Raw genomic sequence first — 19,288 nt, forward strand, 5'->3', positions numbered from 1 at the left:
GTATGTAATGTGTGTTATGAGAGGGATGGACAGGTGAACCAACTCATACATTTTAAACAATTTTCATTATTCTACATACACACGTTCTTTAATGATTTAATTGACACGTAGAACCTACCCCCTCTTAAGAAAAAAAAAAATTAAGTACAACACATTTTTGTTATAAACATAAAGTAAGGGCAGGGAGAACACAACATAATAACGCATGTACATTGTATCATACCTGTAAAGTAGGTTTCGTTAATCTCTGTACATCTGGAGCACCTTCCTCAGTTGTAGTTTCATCTTCAGCCCTAAATGGACAAAATTCAAAAATTTTTCTAATAAGAAATTTCCTTATAAAAACCAAAACAGAATTTTATGTTTTATATATAAACAATGTTGTACAATCATATATGCACTGATTTCAAATTACTGATCCCCATGAAATCCAAATTTAAATTGCTTTTCAAAATTCAGTAAATTATTTAACATTGCAATATACACCATGATGTAAGATTTTAAATTATAATAATTGTAATATCATTTAGTAACAGTTATTTTCAATCAAATGCATGTTATGCAAGGCAACAAACAATAGTAACAACACATTTTCCACTGGCATCAGAATTTTCTTGAAAATATAATAATGAAGTGATCAAGCTGGTTGGCAAGGGTTCCTAAAAACATTGCCATCTCATCCAGTACTCGACAACTTCTATGCATTTTTTTTGTTGTTTTGTACCCAGAAACTAATCAATATCATATAGCCTATTATGGCCTCTAAGACTTGTTTTGAATGTATGCTATAGGGATTTTGACACCAAAGGTTTGGATTAGTTGAACTGGTGACCGTGTGAATTATCCTCTTAGTGCAGGGGCAAAAACATTCATCAGCTCGGTATAGATGTAGTCAAAAGACCCTAATTTATACATGAGTAAGATCGCATTCACAACGAGTTGAGCCATGGCTTTACAAATCCTGGAACTAAATATGGTAGACGTACATGAAAGAAAAACCGCCTAATCTTTTAATAGTCTCTCCGCCTCTCACACGCCTCCCCATGCGTCCCAATGGAGCCGAGATTTAATGACCATACCCCAGCAGGGACGACGCATGGAGAGGCGTGTGAGAGGCAGAGAGACTATTAAAAGATTAGGTGGTTTTTCTTTCATGTACGTCTGCCATATTTAGTTCCAGGATTTGTAAAGCCATGGCGCAACTTGTTGTGAATGCGATCTAAAACGTTTATGAAGCTGACATGTTAGTTTACAGTCAATCTGGTCGAAGACCTGTACGGCATCAACCAAAATTGGCTGTTAATTGAATGTAGGCTTGGTAATTCTTTTGTTTTTGCTTAAATAACTATCTTTTGGCTTTTTTGTGCATGTTGTATGGATTTGTGGCAGACTGTTGTGGTCTAGGTCTAATATGTGGTAATTGTATAAGGTTGTTTAATGTCATTCAACATCTCATCCTTCACAAACAAACTCTGACTGCATGTGTTAGTTCAACTAAACTACCAGTATAAACTCAGGTAACCCTTTTACTGACAAAATGGTTTAGAATGCTGCAAATTTATGTGCTGAGTATGCACAAAAGGAAATACTGCAGTATTGTGAATTTCAACCATCCATTTGATCTTTTATCTTTGGGGTGCTTTGGAAAGGAAATGTAAGTCAAAGAGCTTTAAAGAATATCTAAATCACCTTTCTTATTTGATCCCACATATATATACAAGTAGCTGAACAAAAATAAGCAGATAAAAGACTTAAACATGACCCATATAACAACAGCATCACACTGCACACTTTTGCAGACCAACCAGAAACATTTTGTTCATTCATTTTAACACCATACAATTAATATATTTTTAAAACCGTTTGCAGCAATATATTAATTATACTTTTTGTACAAGTAGTACAGTGACATAAAGTGTGAACTACTCATGGCAGTCAATTGGGCAAACCAACAGACCATATGGAGTTAAAGACTGGGTTCCCATGCCTAGATCCATCTAACTGGATCGACCCATCTCCAAGGGGTTTCTCGCTTTTAGCTTAAATGGCTGGCACGCCTACTGAAGCCTTTAAACTATAGTTAATTACCCTTTAACAGCTTCAGTGGGAGTGCGAGACATCTCAGCCGCTTAACTTGATAGCAATTTAACGAGAATCCCCTTGGAGATCGATCCAAAGTTAGTACGATAGTCTCTGGAAATGGTCTCAAAGATGTCCACCAACAGAACTCAGCAATGATGTTTAGTATCAAACCCAATCAATAAGTAGACCATTTGTTCCAAGAAGCAGACAGACAGGATTTATTTGCAAATCAAGGCATCTGAAATGCTAATAAAGACAGTCTAACACAGCAGGTGTTGTCTGCACTTTGACAGTAGGCTATCAAACCAAAGACAAAAATAGCAGCAGTTGTACCTGAGGGCAAATGGCATAGGAATCAAAAAACCAACTTCAGAATCATGCAAACATTTTCAATGAGAAATTCCTAACACAAAATTACTTGTTTAATATAACAGTCAAGATACTGACCAGCTATTTTGCAAGATAGGGGATTTAGTATCAAATGATGGTCAATATAACATTTTAACAAGCTTTACTTCAAGGTAGGACCAGTTGAAAGGTCCTAGCTTCAAGATAGCAGGTAATTTTTCACTAGGATCCAGCATTGTGTTGGATACTAGTTTTTCGGTACTGGTGTGTGTCCACATACACTCAAAAGAATGATCTATGGACACCAGTTGGATCAAAAATTTGTTGCCTCTGAACAAAGTGATGCCACTACCCATTTTAATAATTCACTTAAAACTGATCTGCTTGACTTGCTAGTCAAATGCCAATGTTACGCATTAAAAAAAAAAATGGACATCTTTGGTTATTTCTCAGCCAAGCTGGAGTAAACATGGCCAGATAAGTATATTTCATGCCCAAATAAAAGAGTCTCCAGTCTATACCTCTGCTCTTCAACAGTTGCTTGGGCAATGCCAGGGGCTTTGAAACCCACCCTGACACCACTGCAGAGGAGGAGGGGCTTTTGTGACAAAGGTGTGCCAAGCCCAAGAGTTGGTTTGCTGCCTGTCCTTGCAGGACTCAACACGGGGCAAACACTGGAGCTGGTGGAGCTGGGCTTATTACCAGCAGCTTTTTCCAACTCCCTGAATGCAGCGAGGTGTAATTCTGGACCAACACGGCTTCCACGATTCCTATGTACATAAGTGAACGTGTACATAATAATTCTGCTATTTATCTTGTTATCATTTGAAAATCTATCTGTGATCTGATACTTCTACCGACTAACTTTCTTCCAGAAATACACATAATATCTTCACTATGTATCAAGACTGCCACTTTACAAGGTTTGGGATATACAAGAAGCAAATTGTTCGGGCTTAACACATATTTTTCAGACTAATAAATTTTTCCATCAAACATCACTGAAATACCAAAATGATTACTGAGGTTTTGATGCCAAAAGTAGAAAACTTATCATCAATGCACTTTGTAATATTTCATGGGATATCATAAATCACTTCAGCCAGTGTGTGTAACATCAGTGCACTCTCATAAATATTGAAATCATTTGAATGTTAATTCTCTAAAATTGATTCTTTCTGTCTTGTGATTCTGTTGGGCATCAGTCTAAACCACTTCCAAAAGCTAAGGTGCCTAAAAGAAGATATTTTACAAACATGTACATCCACACCTCACGCAAGATTAGGTTCCATGTCTGCTGATGCTGTATTTATTTCGGATTCATCAAGAATCCAAGAAAATGTTTTTTTTCCCTTATAAAAATACATAATTTCAAAAATTCTGTTAGGTTTAAAAGACAATGAAGAACTATTCTCCGCTAAAAATTAGGAAAATAAAACATCAGAGATGGTTTTACATGGTGGGTCAGGGGACATAAATGCAATACACGAATATATCCTGATAAATATGAAGGACCTTCATCTCTAACAAAAAAGCTTGTGCAACTTCACAATTCTCTCTCTCTCTCTCTCTCTCTCTCTCTCTCTCCATGTGTCTATTCACTATTCTAACCTTGTTTTCTTCACCGTTTCCTTCCAGCTTTCATACAGTCCAGAATCTTTCTCTTGGATTTCATGAAATGTTCCAACATGCTTAACAGCACCTTCTTTCATCACTACAACCTGAATAAAAAAATATTTTTCCATTATTTCATGCAGTCCAATTTTATATGCCAACTGAACCTGCATGTCTTTTTATTAAAAAATTATATGGCAATATTCTTTAATTAAATAATAAACAAAATTAGCAGCAAAAAAGACTTATGAAACAGTGTAGAAGTTTCATCTTTTTTATTTAAGGGATAATAACTGTTCGTTTCATTAGTCCCTGGTTTTGTTATAATTTCTTAAGAGATTACTGCAGAGTATAGCCACCCATGGAGGTCACGTGGTCTTAAGACAAGCTCAGATATCAGAATAATAGCTATAACTGCCGTTTTTGTGGTAAAACAGAATATATTATATTTCTATGAGTTGTTCACAATGTTTTTATTGTGAAATATAGATCTCATACGAAAAGTTATTATCCCTTTCAGAAATTAGTTTTCATAAAGTTAAATTTTAATTTGGGATGTGAGGTTGGGATGTTTTTATTACATACTGTGAAAAATCCTGTCTAGATTTGAAGAATGGATTAAGTTATTGTGTCACGAATTCACTGAATTACCTGACTAGCATGGCCTAAATACTGCAGATGGTTTGTCACTATTATCACTAGCTTCTTTTTCTTCCTGATGAGATATTTTAGTATGCCATCTTTGAAGACCTGGCGCCCAACACGAGCATCCAAAGCAGATAAAGGGTCATCCTGGAAGTAAATGAGGACATATTGTTATATCACATCATCACATGGAGTTCATTTTACAAAAAAAAAAAAAAAAAAAAAATCATGTCACCAGTTGGTCTTGATTGTAAAAACATTTTGGAACTAGTAAGATCCAAGAAAAATTGGTGGTTAATTGTCAAATAAGGATTTTGAGCAAATTTCACAATTAGTAAGAAATCACGTTTATTTAAGTGAAGAACTAAGAATATGTTAACAAGTAGACCATGTTAAATCTTATTTGGAAAACCAAGAATGTTGTGTCCAATAAACAATAAATTGCTAAGAAAAACGCAAAAGTTTATAGTTAGTTTATAAAACTGTCTTAAGATCTCTGGAGTTGGACTAGATATCAAATGCAAATGTTGGCTCAAAAACCTCTAATCATCGCTGATATTTTCATAATATGACAAGTGGTTTCTTCCTATTGGGAAGTTAAGCTACATGGCTAATACTCTTAGTATAATTTTTAGGCACATTAAATTGCAAAAAAAAAAAAAAAAAAAAAATATATATATATATATATATATATATATATATATATATATATATATATATATATATATATATATATAATAAAAATAATGATAATTTTTTCTCCATCTTATAGTTGGAAAAAGCATATTACTTGAATAACAAAAACAGCGAGTTATAATTATTTTCATTTTTGTGTCTTTGAGGCCTATTTTGCTATTAAACACAATCTATCTGTTAAATAGATTTTAAAAAATAACAATCATTAATGGCCTGGCACAATGAAGCCAGCTAACATGACCTTTTAGCTATAGGCATGAAACAAGCTCTCATTGCAGACTCCTTCAGACTTTCCCTCTTCAGAGCCACCATTTACCATTTAATGAACCTGAAGCCAGGTAATACAGTCTCTTCTTCCAATTACTCTGGATAAATGCCAGCTTATTTGCCTCTGTCCCAATTTTCATTGCTTGTTAACTGCAACATTTCTGTCTTGATGTACAATGGATTGTTTATTACCTGTCAATTAGCTTCCATATCTGAACACGGCACTTAATAACTTTCAAATGAAAGGGCAGTTTCTTGGTATTCAAAATATAAAAAAAAGGTCATTTTATTTCCAGTGCTTGTAGCAATCTGCTTAAGGGTCATCAAGCTAAAAAAATGTGCATGCCATAATTGGATAAGGAATATCCAAATCATATTTAAACCGGATTGGGTTCACCAAAAGGCTTCATCTCAAACAGTCATGATTTGGATGATAAAATGTCCACAAGGCCAAAATGATAAAAATTTAGACAAGAATTATTGAGGGAAAATTATTGAAAAACATGTAAAGGAAAATCAGACCATGCCCAGTATCTTATTTGACCTGGCTTTCAAGACAAATAGTTATTACTGTCGGTTTGAAACAAAAAATAAACTTAACTGCCCTTTTACTGCAGTAACAAGAAATGATCAAAGTACCCTCAAAACCGCAATCGTGACTCTGTGTCTGTCCATAAAAACACATATGATATTAGCAGCAGCAATAATGACTTTAAAATCAAGTAAAAAAAAAACTGTTGGTTTGTACCACCACAAAAGCTATAGATTTTACCATGATTACTGCATCTGCATTGGAGTAAATAGCCCTGGCTATGCTGACTCTCTGCTTCTGTCCTCCACTCAAATTGGCACCCTGCAGTGAGATATTGTGCAAAACAAATCAAAGCATTTTGTATTAACATATAAACAGCATGGATAAAAAGAAGTCTGGACTGTATTCAACAAGCTTACTCAAACTCAACTAAAATGTAGCCTACTAGTAGCAACATGTTTAAGAACCAAGAAAATTTATCTGTAAGCAAATTCAGCCAAGTTGTGGAAAATAGTATTCTGACTTATTTCTGATAATATCATATCCACTAACTTTGAATGTTGAAATGAATTTGTTATTCATTGAAAAGTTTGGCGTTTTAAGGCATTTTCCTGCCAAAATGAACAGTTGTTATTCCCTTTTTAATTGAAAAGGCACCACTGGTCTGCACATGCTTTTTACACAGTAAGATATCTTATGCTGGTTATTGAATTAAACAGACATACAATCATCATTATAACAGCACTGAAAAAGGTTCTTCTCAGACATGTTTTTCTATACTATGGAGTGATATTCTGTTTCAGCAAGACTGAGCTGTTCCAATTTATTCATTTCCACTTGAAGTGTAGTGTCAACAAATAAACAGATTATGCCTATTTCATTTTTTTTTCATTTGGTACAGAGTTAGAGATGTCTACAAAATAAAATAATACAAAATAAAAATACAATAAAATACAATAAAAACATCACACACTCCAGCTTAATATCTACAAATAACGTGTGTAAGTGCGTGTGTGTGACCCCATGTGCGTGCATTGGTGAATCCACATATACTATTGATACATAATGAGAAACACTATTCAGCAAATATCTACTCACACTTTCTCCAATCTCAGTGTCGTCTCCAGCAGGTAAACTATCCAGGTCTGGTTGCAGAGCACACATTTTGATAACATGCTGATACCTAGGTAATATACAACAGAATATCTTCATTATTTAGTGTGGTAAGTTTACTAAAACTTTATAAATACCTAAAATATGTATGAAAAGAAATATGTGGCAAATCTTGAGTTTTCTCTATCAAATTTGTCTTTAACCTATTTTTATTAAATAGCAAACGAACAATGATCATATAAAACCAGGAGGCTTTTACAGATTAAAGAAATGTTTGCTTTGTTCATAGTTCCAATTACCCAAATTCCTATTGCAAGGCATATTAGTACTAAAAATAAACTTATCAATCACAGGCCTCATACACAATAATTGCTGTTTGCTGTCACGAACCTTAAATTTGGGAGCACTAATGCCCAAATAAATGGCTTGAGCCACAATTTCAATGCACAAATGTAAAATTAGTAGCCACGAGCACAGCGTCAAAAAGCATAATCGATTTGGCCAGCTCTGAACCAGGGTTTTGACTGTAATCATAGGGCTTCCCTTACTCAATCCAAGACTATTTTCAATATGGTGTAAGATATGAGAAACAGTACATTAGAGCTTTCAGAATTCCATAACTCTTTCCACCACTCACAAATATCTGTTTTCAGGGATTTACTTCATCATTAGAAAAAATAAAGGATGAATAAATTAAAAAAATTCTCAAAACAAATCAAACTAATTTAAAAGTATTCCTATTACCTATTTTCCATACCGTGTATTAATACGGTTCTTGTCTGCTAATTTTACATTAAGTCGCTACTTTGGGCATTCATGCGCACAAATTTGAGGCTCAACTTTGCAAAAGGCTTATCTGTTTATAAGGCCTGAACCAGCAAAATCTTAACCTTTATTAGACAACTCACTTCAAATTCTAAAATTCAATAAGAAAAGTGTAACAAAGTACCTCTTCTTTTCAAAAGGCCTCCCAAACAGTATATTTTCTTTGAGAGAACAGTTTAGCAACCAAGGACTTTGGGAAACATAGGCTATACTTGTTTTCCTGAAATTAAGATGTATCTAGATCAATTTTTTTCTGTTCTTTCTTTAAAAATCTTTTCTCTTCACTTTATTAATCTAATATTAAATAATAATTGACTTTAGCTTCAGGTCTGCAAAACAACATGATGACTGAAATTTGTGTATCTCTAGATCAATCTTTTCATTTTTTCTATTTTAATTTTTTTAAATTCATCTTTATTTATCTTATATTATATAGTAATTGACCTTAGTTAGGTCTGAAAAGCAACATATAGACTGGAAGCCAAAATCAACAATCCACAATATTATTTAATCTAATATGTTGACTGTCGTTGTCCTACAAGAGAACAGCAAAATGTCACAGGCCATTTTTATCATTCAACTGGCCATTTTCATTGTCTGACTGATGTGATTATGTGATTTGGGGGGGGGGGGGCTTAAAATTGATGATGCTATGCAATTATCCTAGGAAAGTAAATAAAAAGGCAGTTAAGAAACTAAAAATCAGGAATAAACAGAAAAATCACATCCCTGTCAGACTTTTAATTTCTAGACATACAATCATATTCTCTGCTAATTATACAATAAAATTATCATTATTAAAACACCTTAATATGAAATGAAATATTGTGATAGGATATATGTCATTTATTTTTTCTTAAAAACAAAAGCAAAAAATAATCCAGTATATGTATTAATGGTCTATGCAACATGCAAGGTACACCTGAAACCATTCTTTGTTTATAGACTAGAATTTACTGGTCATAGTGAATCTGATCAATGCCATGATTCTGTTTAAATACTTACTGGTTCCACTCCACACTGCCTTTCACTAGACACATCTCACCCAGTAATGCAGAGAGTAAAGAAGACTTCCCACACCCCACTGGACCAACAACCAGGGTCAGCTGTCCTGGAGAAAATAAATACAAAATTCATTATCACAAACCAGTGCAAAACCATGATTTTTTAATTTGAATTAATGAACTGGAAGAAAAAGTGAATATAAGAAGTGAAAAATCCATATGAATTACAACCCAAGCATTTTCTACTTTGACATAGTTAATTTTACTACTTCATATTAATTTTCATTTCTTTTTTATTTGGAGGGGGGGGGGGGGCATTTATGTTATACAAATGAAATTTTATATAAATATTTCCATCAAAATTTGCCACATTGTTAACACATAAAATATTATACATTATCTGACTCTCTGAGGGACCTAAAAACACCAAAGGTTTGCAATTTATCTTAAATTTCTATGCAGTGGATTTTTTAAATAAAGTTTTCTTGACTGTATTTTTCCTTCAGTCAAGAAATGGCATATTGCATACATTTTTTCTAAAAACAGTTATTCTGCATACATGATATGAATAATGAAATTTCACCTAGTATACAAAGAAAATGCAGTATATAAAAAGATTAAATACAAAACAAGAAAGTCATACCTTTCAAGAATCTGATACTGATGTCTTTCAAATTCACCATTTTCTTTTCCGTGTCCCATGAAAAATCTGCATTTCTGATTTCCAAAACAACAGGGCACTTTTCTCCTCCATCATCCTCATCATCACTACTATGAACCTGAACACTAACTTCTTTTGTCCTACTTTTGTCCTTGGGAACTTGTAAAGTTTCAACAGCCAGTTGTGATTTGTCTACCTCCTCTTCATCCTTTCTTAATGCTTTATCCTTTAATAGTTTCTTTGTTTCTGCTAACTGCTTTTTATTTTTTGTTTTATCAGTCTGTGTGGCATGGTTACATATTTTCTTCTTATTTTTTCTAAATTCTACATGCAAATTCTTGTCTTTTGCTGCTGGTTTCTTATTGCTTATAATTTGCACATGCTCTAACTCTGCAGGTGATTGTGTAATTTGATCATCAGCTTTTGGAGACATCTGCGCAACTGCTTCATGATTTTGAACACTGGGAATCTTGCTCTGAATGAAACAAAAAATTATGTATGAATGCAGATAAAAATATTTCCAAAAGCAAAAATCAGGATTCATCACTTCAAAAATATTATTAACCCACACCACTTTGGAGTATTCAGTCAGGCAAATTATCCCAGACTCGGAAATTCTCGAAATTTACAATACTGTATTCCTATAAAGAAGGTTCTGAATGAAATCTTTCCATGTAAACAAACACCAACACAGGGCTCATTCCCATACAAACTATCGGTCTATGTGGATCGATCCGACTCTGGAGGGATTCTCCAACCAACATGCCTCCTCTTGTTTCCAACTTACTCATATAATCACCAGCTTTTCTGTCTCCTACTCAAGGAATAGGTGTGTTAATCTCTTAAACTGATTGCATTCAGCCAGAGTCCCTGTGGAGTTGGATCAATCTACATAGACCAATACCCCATTCACACTACAGTTGCAAAAATGCGCATTTCTATAATCCGAATTTTTCGTGAGGAATTCGATTCGGTATTGCGTTCACACACGCTAAGCGAAACCGAATTACACGTTGAAAATTTCAGGTTTAGCTTCCTGTTTTGAACACTCGCGCATGCGCCACACAGGAAATCTTAAAATACCAACAAAAATTTTTGACGACAAATGCAACTCTAAAGGCATTCCAGCATTCTTGAGAAGTATAAGATGGCAAAATAAGTTTGTTTCCTCATGTTGTAGTGAGTGGTGACCTCCAAATACGTTTGGTGCAATCGCTAAAGTAGTAAACAAGCGTTCATAGATACCCGCACTTATCTGCACACATGCGCAGTTAGATCTGTACAGGTGTCGATTCCGGTAAGTTATCCGGATCACGCTTAGAAATCCACCTCGCTTGCAGGATTTTGAAAATGCGCATTACAAAAATCCTCTTGCGTTCACACTACTGCATTTATTCAAATTGTGACCTAATTCGCAATTTATCCGGATAACTGAGCGTAGTGTGAACAGGGTACAATACTTTCAATGGGAATGATCCCATAATCACATGCCTACACACCACAGCTTACTTTAAGTGACTTACCATTAAAGCTCCATTGGTCTCGCTACTTGATGAAAAAGCTGGCAGAAATGCTGCCTCCACTTCCTTAGCAAATAAGAACTCCTGTATTCTCTTCGAGCTGATCTTTGCCTTGACCAGGATGTTGACGACCAGTGGGAACATGTAGAGAGGACTGCTGATCATATTGAACAAGGCCAGGGAAGAGAATGCCTTGGCTGCAGTGAGTGGAACACTTTCTATGTACGGATACAGGAGGAAGGTCTAAACAGACAGAAACAAAAGTTACATTTGTCTCTCAGTCGGAAAAATTTGACTTCATACAAAGATGGTGTATCAAAAACTTTTTATTATGCCAAGCAAGAACCAGGGAAGAATATTTGTATGTCTTGGTGGTGGAAAAAAAGCACTCTTTCACTTTGGAAAATAAGCATGAAAATAACAAAATGAAATTGTACAAATTCTTTTTCATTTTATTGTTTTACCTGTCATGGAATTCAAAGCTAGAGCAATATAAATATGCCTTGGTTCCAGTTATAGTCTCCATCTCAATACAACTGAGAATATTCTCTCTAAATAAAAGCGCATACACATCAGCGGACTCAAAAGATCTGCAGATGAAATATGGCGAACCACTAAAAAGCCTGCCACTTAATTCCTGATTAAACACTTAATAGATTTCCCACGGAGATTATGCATTCCAGTGGGTCAGCTATATTTGATCCACTGATCTGTTAGGGTGCATTCCCATAGATTTTAGATCGATCTATCCCCGTGGGGAGTCTCACTAGATTACTGTCAGATAATCCGGCTTAAATGTCCGTTCCGCCTACTACAAGCTGTAAGGGGGTAATTCACTTTTGTGCCCGCTCGGCTGACAGCTATTTAGCGTGAACCCCCAGGGAGTTAGGTCGATCTAGTTGGATCGATCAAAACTCTGGGAATGGGGTCTTAGTTTGCTGTTCTGAATGTGCTCTAAGTAGTATCTCAAGAATTGGGGTCTTTTTTCAACTCAAGGGAACCAGTCTTGGCAGACCCAGCTAAGATTCCAAGAAGTAGCATTTTACAAAGGATCTAAGGTCAGTTTGCCTTACTTCTTTTATCTTAAAGCTACGTCTGTGGTCGGAATTTCTTTCTCAACACTTTCATCCACATCAGTGACATTAGCCAGCCTATTCAGGCGTGTCAAAGGTTGGCTATCTGAGTTTAGCAGACTTAAGAGAGTTCAAAAGCTTTTGTCATTTTGTAAAACAGACTAATGGTAAAATGAGTCATTTAAAGATTCTGGGGGCAAGGAGAGATAATCAAAGGATCAAAAAACATTTACTTACCACAAGCATGAGTATGACAGGGCCTGCATTTGTTATAAAAACTAAAAGAAAAAAAAACATTGTCAAATGTGATGCACAGCATCTCTAATCTGTTGTTCTTTTTTTCATACCTTATAATGAAATTTAATTTACATTGTATTTTCGTATTTTCAAACCAGATTTGATTGAATGAATATATCCAGGATGAAAACTTTATTTCTTTTTTGTTTTCTTCACAAAAACCAAAGAAATAAATAGATCAGAAAATTTGTTGATAAAATCATGGCAACTTACATGCAATAGTTTTGAAAAAACAAGCTTTGAGCAGGAACTTGATTTCTTTTTTTCTGATTTCTTCAACTTGCTGAGAGAATACCACTTCCCAGGCATAAAGTTTGAGAAGTTTGATGGCTTGAAAAAGTTCACTTATTCTCTTCAAACGAGTATCAGAACATTGCTGAAATAGGTACAGTTTAAAATGAGAAACTCACAATCTTTATGAATTATTATCAATACATACTATACTACCTAGTGGTTTTGAGAGGCATTAGCCATCTTTATCATACGTTGACCAAACTGCCAGGGAAAATACATTCAAATTAGGAAAAAATAAAAAAAATAAAAATAAATAAATAAATAATTTAATAAATTTTTAAAAGAAGAAGAAGAAAAGAAGAAGATATTCAGCATTCTGAATTTTTCAGCTTACTTTTAAAACAACTGCTATGGTAAAGCAAAAAAAGTCATTAATGTGAATCACACGTTTTACATGGAGCATACTGCAGTCAACAATATAAATGGCACTGGTAACAAGGAGATTTTGCTTATAATCCAATTATATTTCAGCTCTCTATGTAATCTGGCTGTCTGGTCTAATAGGAAAGATACCCCCCTGTGAATATATCAGTGACATAAGCTCACAATAATTAATATCCTGATTTAGGAATTCAGCATAGGAGATCAATTAAAACTATGGGTGAGATGGGGGGGGGGGGGGTGAAAAGATTCAATACCCCCTGCATGATTAAAGTGGAAACTGGCACTGTTATTTTGCTTAATGAATGCTGAGAGAGCAACAACATGTGCATGGTGAGAATTAAAAAATGCATTCGTAAATGCAGCAAAAGAGACCATCTTACACTCAGTTGGAATGAGAGTGAAAATACACACAATGAGAAGAGAGAACATAATAAAACTTGCCATGATATCTTGATTTATAAATGCAGCATATGATGCCACTTTATACTGTATTGGGGTCAGTATGAAGACCACACAACCACCAATCACTGCACTGTAACCCATTTGGCTGTGCAGCATTATCAAGCACAAGATTACCTAGAAAAAAAAATGCAATCTTAGAAATGTCAAAAGTGTGGACTTTACTCTAGAGATTCCTTAATAATATTTTCTATGGATACATATAATAAGTATCCTTTCTGGGAAAAGCCTTATTTGCCCTTATAGCACTCTTACTTAATCCGTATATCAATTACAGAATTGAAAATTTCAATGTTTTAAAACAATGTATCCACTGACATCTTTTATTTTAAAAATCTCACTTTAAGTAAAATTAACATACCTTGACAGTTACAACGATACACCTGGCATTAGTTACATCCATATAAATTCAAAAGACAATTACTTGTGCAGGGTCTAATTTGTTCCAATTATTATACAAAACATAATATGATTCCGCCATTCTATGTCTGTCTTACCAATAATGGCATTGCCCATACGTGGTGAAACAATGAGAAAGCCATACAGATGATGCTGACATCATTGGACATGTAGTTTGAGATCTGTCCACTCGTTATCTGCCCACTATTTATTGGACAGCTCGACAGCTGTAAGGTCTTTTCATAAATCATTGCCTGTGAAAGGAAACAAAAACAAAAGGAACTTATTCCTGTGAAAGCCTACCACTTTTTATCTATAAGAAGACACCGAGTGCACAGTATGTATTACAGCTCTTACTAACTGTTGTTTCAAGGATATAAAAATACACTTATACATCATAATTCTATGGTGGCACATTTCACATAAAAGGACACACAGCACAATGGAAGATAAAAAGTGCTGGTACAATTTGGTAATAATCAATTCTTTATAAGACACATATCATGTTGTGCCATACTGTTATTCACAGAAGGAATGGTTGTATTCTAATAACATTGAGAAACTAGAGGATCAGAGAGGCGATACCGCCTCCGAATATTGTACCACCAGCTGAGCAAGCGCATTCGTATAGACCCCCACATACGCAAAATAAGGGACACAGCCACTAGTCTTATGCTTGACAAGCTGTAAAAATGCAATCAACAAGAATTTTCAAAATACGCAAAAAATATATATAACTTAAAATGGTACAATCAAAGTTAAGTTCATGATTATAAGAAGGTCAAAGGTCAATTTCAAGGTCACATTTAGATTGCCAGTATATGACTTCCTATTCAAGTTCAATAGTAACTATGGACCTATCTCTGCCAGTTTTGGAGATAAAAGGGAACCAAAATTTGCAAAGTTCAATTCATGATAAAAAGTAGGTCAAAGGTCAATTTCAAGGTCACATTTAGATTGCCAGTATATGACTTCCTATTCAACTTCAATAGTAACTATGGACCTATCTCTGCCAGGTTTGGAGTTAAAAGAGAAAGAAATTAGCAGAGTTCAGTTCATGGTGAAAAGTAGGTCAAAGGTCAATTTCAAGGTCACATTTAGATTGCCAGTATATGACTTCATATTCAAGTTCAATAGAAACTATGGACCTATCTCTGCCAGTTTTGGAGATAAAAGGGAGGCAAAATTTGCAAAGTTCAGGTCATGGTGAAAAGTAGGTCAAAGCTCAATTTCAAGGTCACATTTCGATTGCCAGTATATGACTTCCTATTCAACTTCAATAGTAACTATGGATGTATCTCTGCTAGTTTTGGAGATAAAAGGGAAGCAAAATTTGCAAAGTTCAATTCATGATAAAAAGTAGGTCAAAGGTCAATTTCAAGGTCACATTTAGATTGCCAGTATATGACTTCCTATTCAACTTCAATAGTAACTATGGACCTATCTCTGCCAGGTTTGGAGTTAAAAGAGAAAGAAATTAGCAGAGTTCAGTTCATGGTGAAAAGTAGGTCAAAGGTCAATTTCAAGGTCACATTTAGATTGCCAGTATATGACTTCCTATTCAACTTCAATAGTAACTATGGATGTATCTCTGCTAGTTTTGGAGATAAAAGGGAAGCAAAATTTCCAAAGTTCAGTTCATGGTGAAAAGTAGGTCAAAGGTCAATTTCAAGGTCACATTTAGATTGCCAGTATATGACTTTCTATTCAACTTCAATAGTAACTATGGACCTATCTCTGCCAGTTTTGGAGATAAAAGGGAGGCAAAATTTGCAAAGTTCAGTTCATGGTGAAAAGTAGGTCAAAGGTCAATTTCAAGGTCACAGTAAGATTGCCAGTACATGACTTCCTATTCAACTTCAATAGTAACTATGGACTTATCTCTGCCAGTTTTGGAGATATAAGGGACTAAATGTTATAATTTTGGAGTTACCATAATGTGCAATAAATTTCCTACAGAAAAATTTAATTAAAATAAAGAAAAGGTCATTTTGGTCAAAATTCTTGAAATGGGAGGTGCTCTGAAGTTCCAGATGTTCAAATTTGATGAAATAATGTCATTTTTGACCACAAGTTGTCTGCTTTGCCAAGCCTTATGTTTTATTTTTCCGGAGTTCAAAATTTATTATCCATTACCGTACTGCACATTTTGCTTTCACCACCAATATGTACTTTTTGATACAGCGTAACTCGAAAACCGTATGGAATACAAAAAAACGGAGACCACCTCCAGTGTTGGGCTTTACATGCTCTACAAAATGCAAAAAAGAATGGGTCTCTAGCATTAACGGTTCCCGAATTAGAGACAGTTTTCAGTTTCGGTATCTTATGGCCGCTACACCCGTGAAAATGCACCGATTGACCCCAAATTCACACAGGTGAAAGATGACCTGAAGGGTAACATTTTCCAATAATATTATTGGTTAAGTCTGTGTGGTGTCTGAATAACAGCGCAAATAAATTTTTTTTCGAAAAAAAATTAATTTTTTTGAAAATTTTTGCCCGTTTGACCTTGAAATAAAGGTCAAAGGTCAAATCCAAGGGCATATTTGAAATCTACACATATGACTTTTGGAAAGCCGTCTGTAGAAATTTTTCCCATAATTCCTTCCGTAGGGTAGATAATTAGCATTTAATTTTGCCATTTTTGGACAAGGGTACATTGCAATGAGTGCCACACCTAGACCCCAATACCGACAAAGCCCAAATTTTACATGGAACGAGTTGAGATTATAGGTGACCTAAATCCAAGAGATGGGTATGGGGGTCCTTACCGTCTAGGAGGAGAAGCGGTAATGGTAACATGGCGGCGGAGCCGGCGGAGCCGCAGGAACGGACCGGACGGGACTAAAACCATGTGTACAGCCAGCGCTAACGCTGGTGGTACAATAAACTTGATTGCAAATTGTTTTTTTTTTCTTTTGGATTAGCACTGTTCATTGATTGGCATTTTACAGTGCCCATAAAAATTTTATTTATTTGCCCAAAATATCAAAAAAAATTGCATTTTGATAAGATTTTCAATACTAATTCCACAGTGAGCTTTCTAAACAAGGTCCACTTCATCAACACAAAGTTCATGACAAAAAAGCCTTTTGACACTTCAGCACGAAATAATTTTGAGCCAAATCTATTTTACTTTACATATCTTTATTGAATGAAATCTATTAAAATTAGCACCTTTAATAATATGGTTCACCTTTTCCAGGAAAAACAAAGTATTTCAACCATGCATGTTAGCAACACTCCAAATTACGGTAGGCTACATTCAACAAGTATTGATTTTGACCTACTAACCTGCAGAGCTACTTTGATTCTAGCACCTTCTCGAATAAGCAGAAAATGAGAGTTCTGCAAGAAGGTGCTCATGACCAATGACGCCAGGAACAACAGCATAGCCAGCACATAACCATTTGTGACAAATTCAGCTGGTGAAACATACAGGTTGTGCTAAAAAAAAAATTATCCTTTTCTTCAAAATATGACGACATTTCTAAGTAAGATGTGAAAAGACTAAAAAATTTCATCAAGTCTGGCTGATAGAAAACCATTTAATTTCTACAGTGACAATATATAATTAGCATGCAGCGTGGGTGACATGCAAGCTTGACCTTTCTCATATGTCCCACTGTTATATTAATTCCAAGAAATGATTTTCTCACAAAAATAAGAAATTAAAGAAGTCTTTGAAACACCATCAGCAATAATTAAATAGTTGACAGTCTACACTAAACAACAGACTGCATCAGAGCATATCCAATCCTTTTGCTTACCATAACTATGACAAAAACATGAATTCTGTTTTAAAATTTGATTCGCTGATTACACTATTTTTTCTCATATGTAAATCTTGCTCCCATCTAATTAGGTCATTTTACATCACATTTATGATGTCAACATACAATTCAATTTCGTTTAGCTATTAGGCAGTGATAACAGGCACGTAACTCTGCCTTACATCTACCAGTTATTACCCTTGTTTGCAACATAACAATGAAGTACCTGTGGACGTTCTAAATCTAAAGTGCTTGATGCTGTGCTATTATTTCGAATGGCTGGATTTTTCATTTCACTGGCTCTACCATTCTCCACAGTAACATAAGTCACGATGCCACTTATGCACAAAGGAGCTGCAAATTGGAGCAGGTCGCCCGCCAGCCTGTAGAAGCCAGACAGACAAAGCATAGGCCATGTGACTCGCCCATAGCAGTGGATTAAGGAGAACTTGTCTTGTTCTGACTCAGACTTAATCTGCAGAAAGAAGAGGAAGACATATAAAAGCATTCACTTTGCACTTATCAGGTTGCGGTCACATCAGAATTATCTTAGATCTTATTTAAGCAAATTGATATCCCAGCATGATCATAACGCATAACAAAAGACTGTAAGGTTAAAAGAGAAGCAGGGTTCATGTAGTAACTTTGTACACTGCCAACTTCCATTAGTCTCAAATTAGTCTATTACATGTTCAAGTCTACTCTGTTGTGAACACAACAGATGAAAGCATGAAGTCAATCTTTTTTATTCACAACATCACTAAGTCAATATTAAATATAATCAATATGATTATCACTATTACTTCAAGATTGACTGATAACACGAAGTGGGGTCAGATAGAGAACATGAAATAGACTGACAAATGTGTTAAAACTATGACACTTTTTATATGTCCAGATAATTTGCTTGGGTAATTAAGGTTCACTACAAACATTTACAGATAATTGTATTAAACTATTTTTCAAAATTCCATGATGTTGGCATTGCAAATGAAAATAGTAGTACAAGGTAATGTCTATGATCTTTTACCTTTTGTCACAAAAGTGTAGGGATAATAATAACATTACTTGCTTACAGAATGTGTGTGCACACGCGCATGTGAATGTGTGAGTGACAGATTTTTGTATAATCTGGGTCCAAAATTTATTTGTCATAAAAAGTGGATCAACAGCACTGTTCCATAATACCCCATTTATAAAGATCAGTTGTGGTAATAAGCAATTTCAGCAATAAGAATTTTGTTGTGTGGTTCTTTCTTGTGATTTGGCTGCACATTTCAAGTACACAGTGCAAACAAC

The 19,288-nt window shown here is 34.8% G+C and overlaps 1 protein-coding gene across 6 annotated transcripts in view; it reads right to left on the reverse strand.

The window, feature by feature from the left end:
* The window catches only part of LOC106177752 (ATP-binding cassette sub-family C member 9), a 47,291-nt gene that overhangs the window by 10,942 nt on the left and 17,061 nt on the right, over window positions 1-19,288 (reverse strand). For all 6 annotated transcript variants that reach the window (XM_087003757.1, XM_087003753.1, XM_087003756.1 and 3 more), the window contains 15 exons: window positions 18,216-18,464; window positions 17,511-17,663; window positions 14,312-14,467; window positions 13,797-13,931; window positions 12,891-13,053; window positions 12,618-12,658; window positions 11,311-11,550; window positions 9,770-10,262; window positions 9,128-9,233; window positions 8,247-8,342; window positions 7,283-7,367; window positions 6,425-6,505; window positions 4,696-4,836; window positions 4,042-4,151; window positions 224-293 (listed from right to left, as the gene is read on the reverse strand). In XM_087003757.1, the coding sequence (XP_086859883.1) occupies window positions 224-293; window positions 4,042-4,151; window positions 4,696-4,836; window positions 6,425-6,505; window positions 7,283-7,367; window positions 8,247-8,342; window positions 9,128-9,233; window positions 9,770-10,262; window positions 11,311-11,550; window positions 12,618-12,658; window positions 12,891-13,053; window positions 13,797-13,931; window positions 14,312-14,467; window positions 17,511-17,663; window positions 18,216-18,464 (2,319 nt within the window). The remainder of the gene's footprint in view (window positions 1-223; window positions 294-4,041; window positions 4,152-4,695; window positions 4,837-6,424; window positions 6,506-7,282; window positions 7,368-8,246; window positions 8,343-9,127; window positions 9,234-9,769; window positions 10,263-11,310; window positions 11,551-12,617; window positions 12,659-12,890; window positions 13,054-13,796; window positions 13,932-14,311; window positions 14,468-17,510; window positions 17,664-18,215; window positions 18,465-19,288) is intronic.

The sequence above is a fragment of the Lingula anatina genome, chromosome 2, assembly GCF_051362555.1.
Source record: "Lingula anatina isolate TDL-2025a chromosome 2, LinAna3.0, whole genome shotgun sequence".
Classification (NCBI taxonomy): Eukaryota; Metazoa; Brachiopoda; class Lingulata; order Lingulida; family Lingulidae; genus Lingula; species Lingula anatina.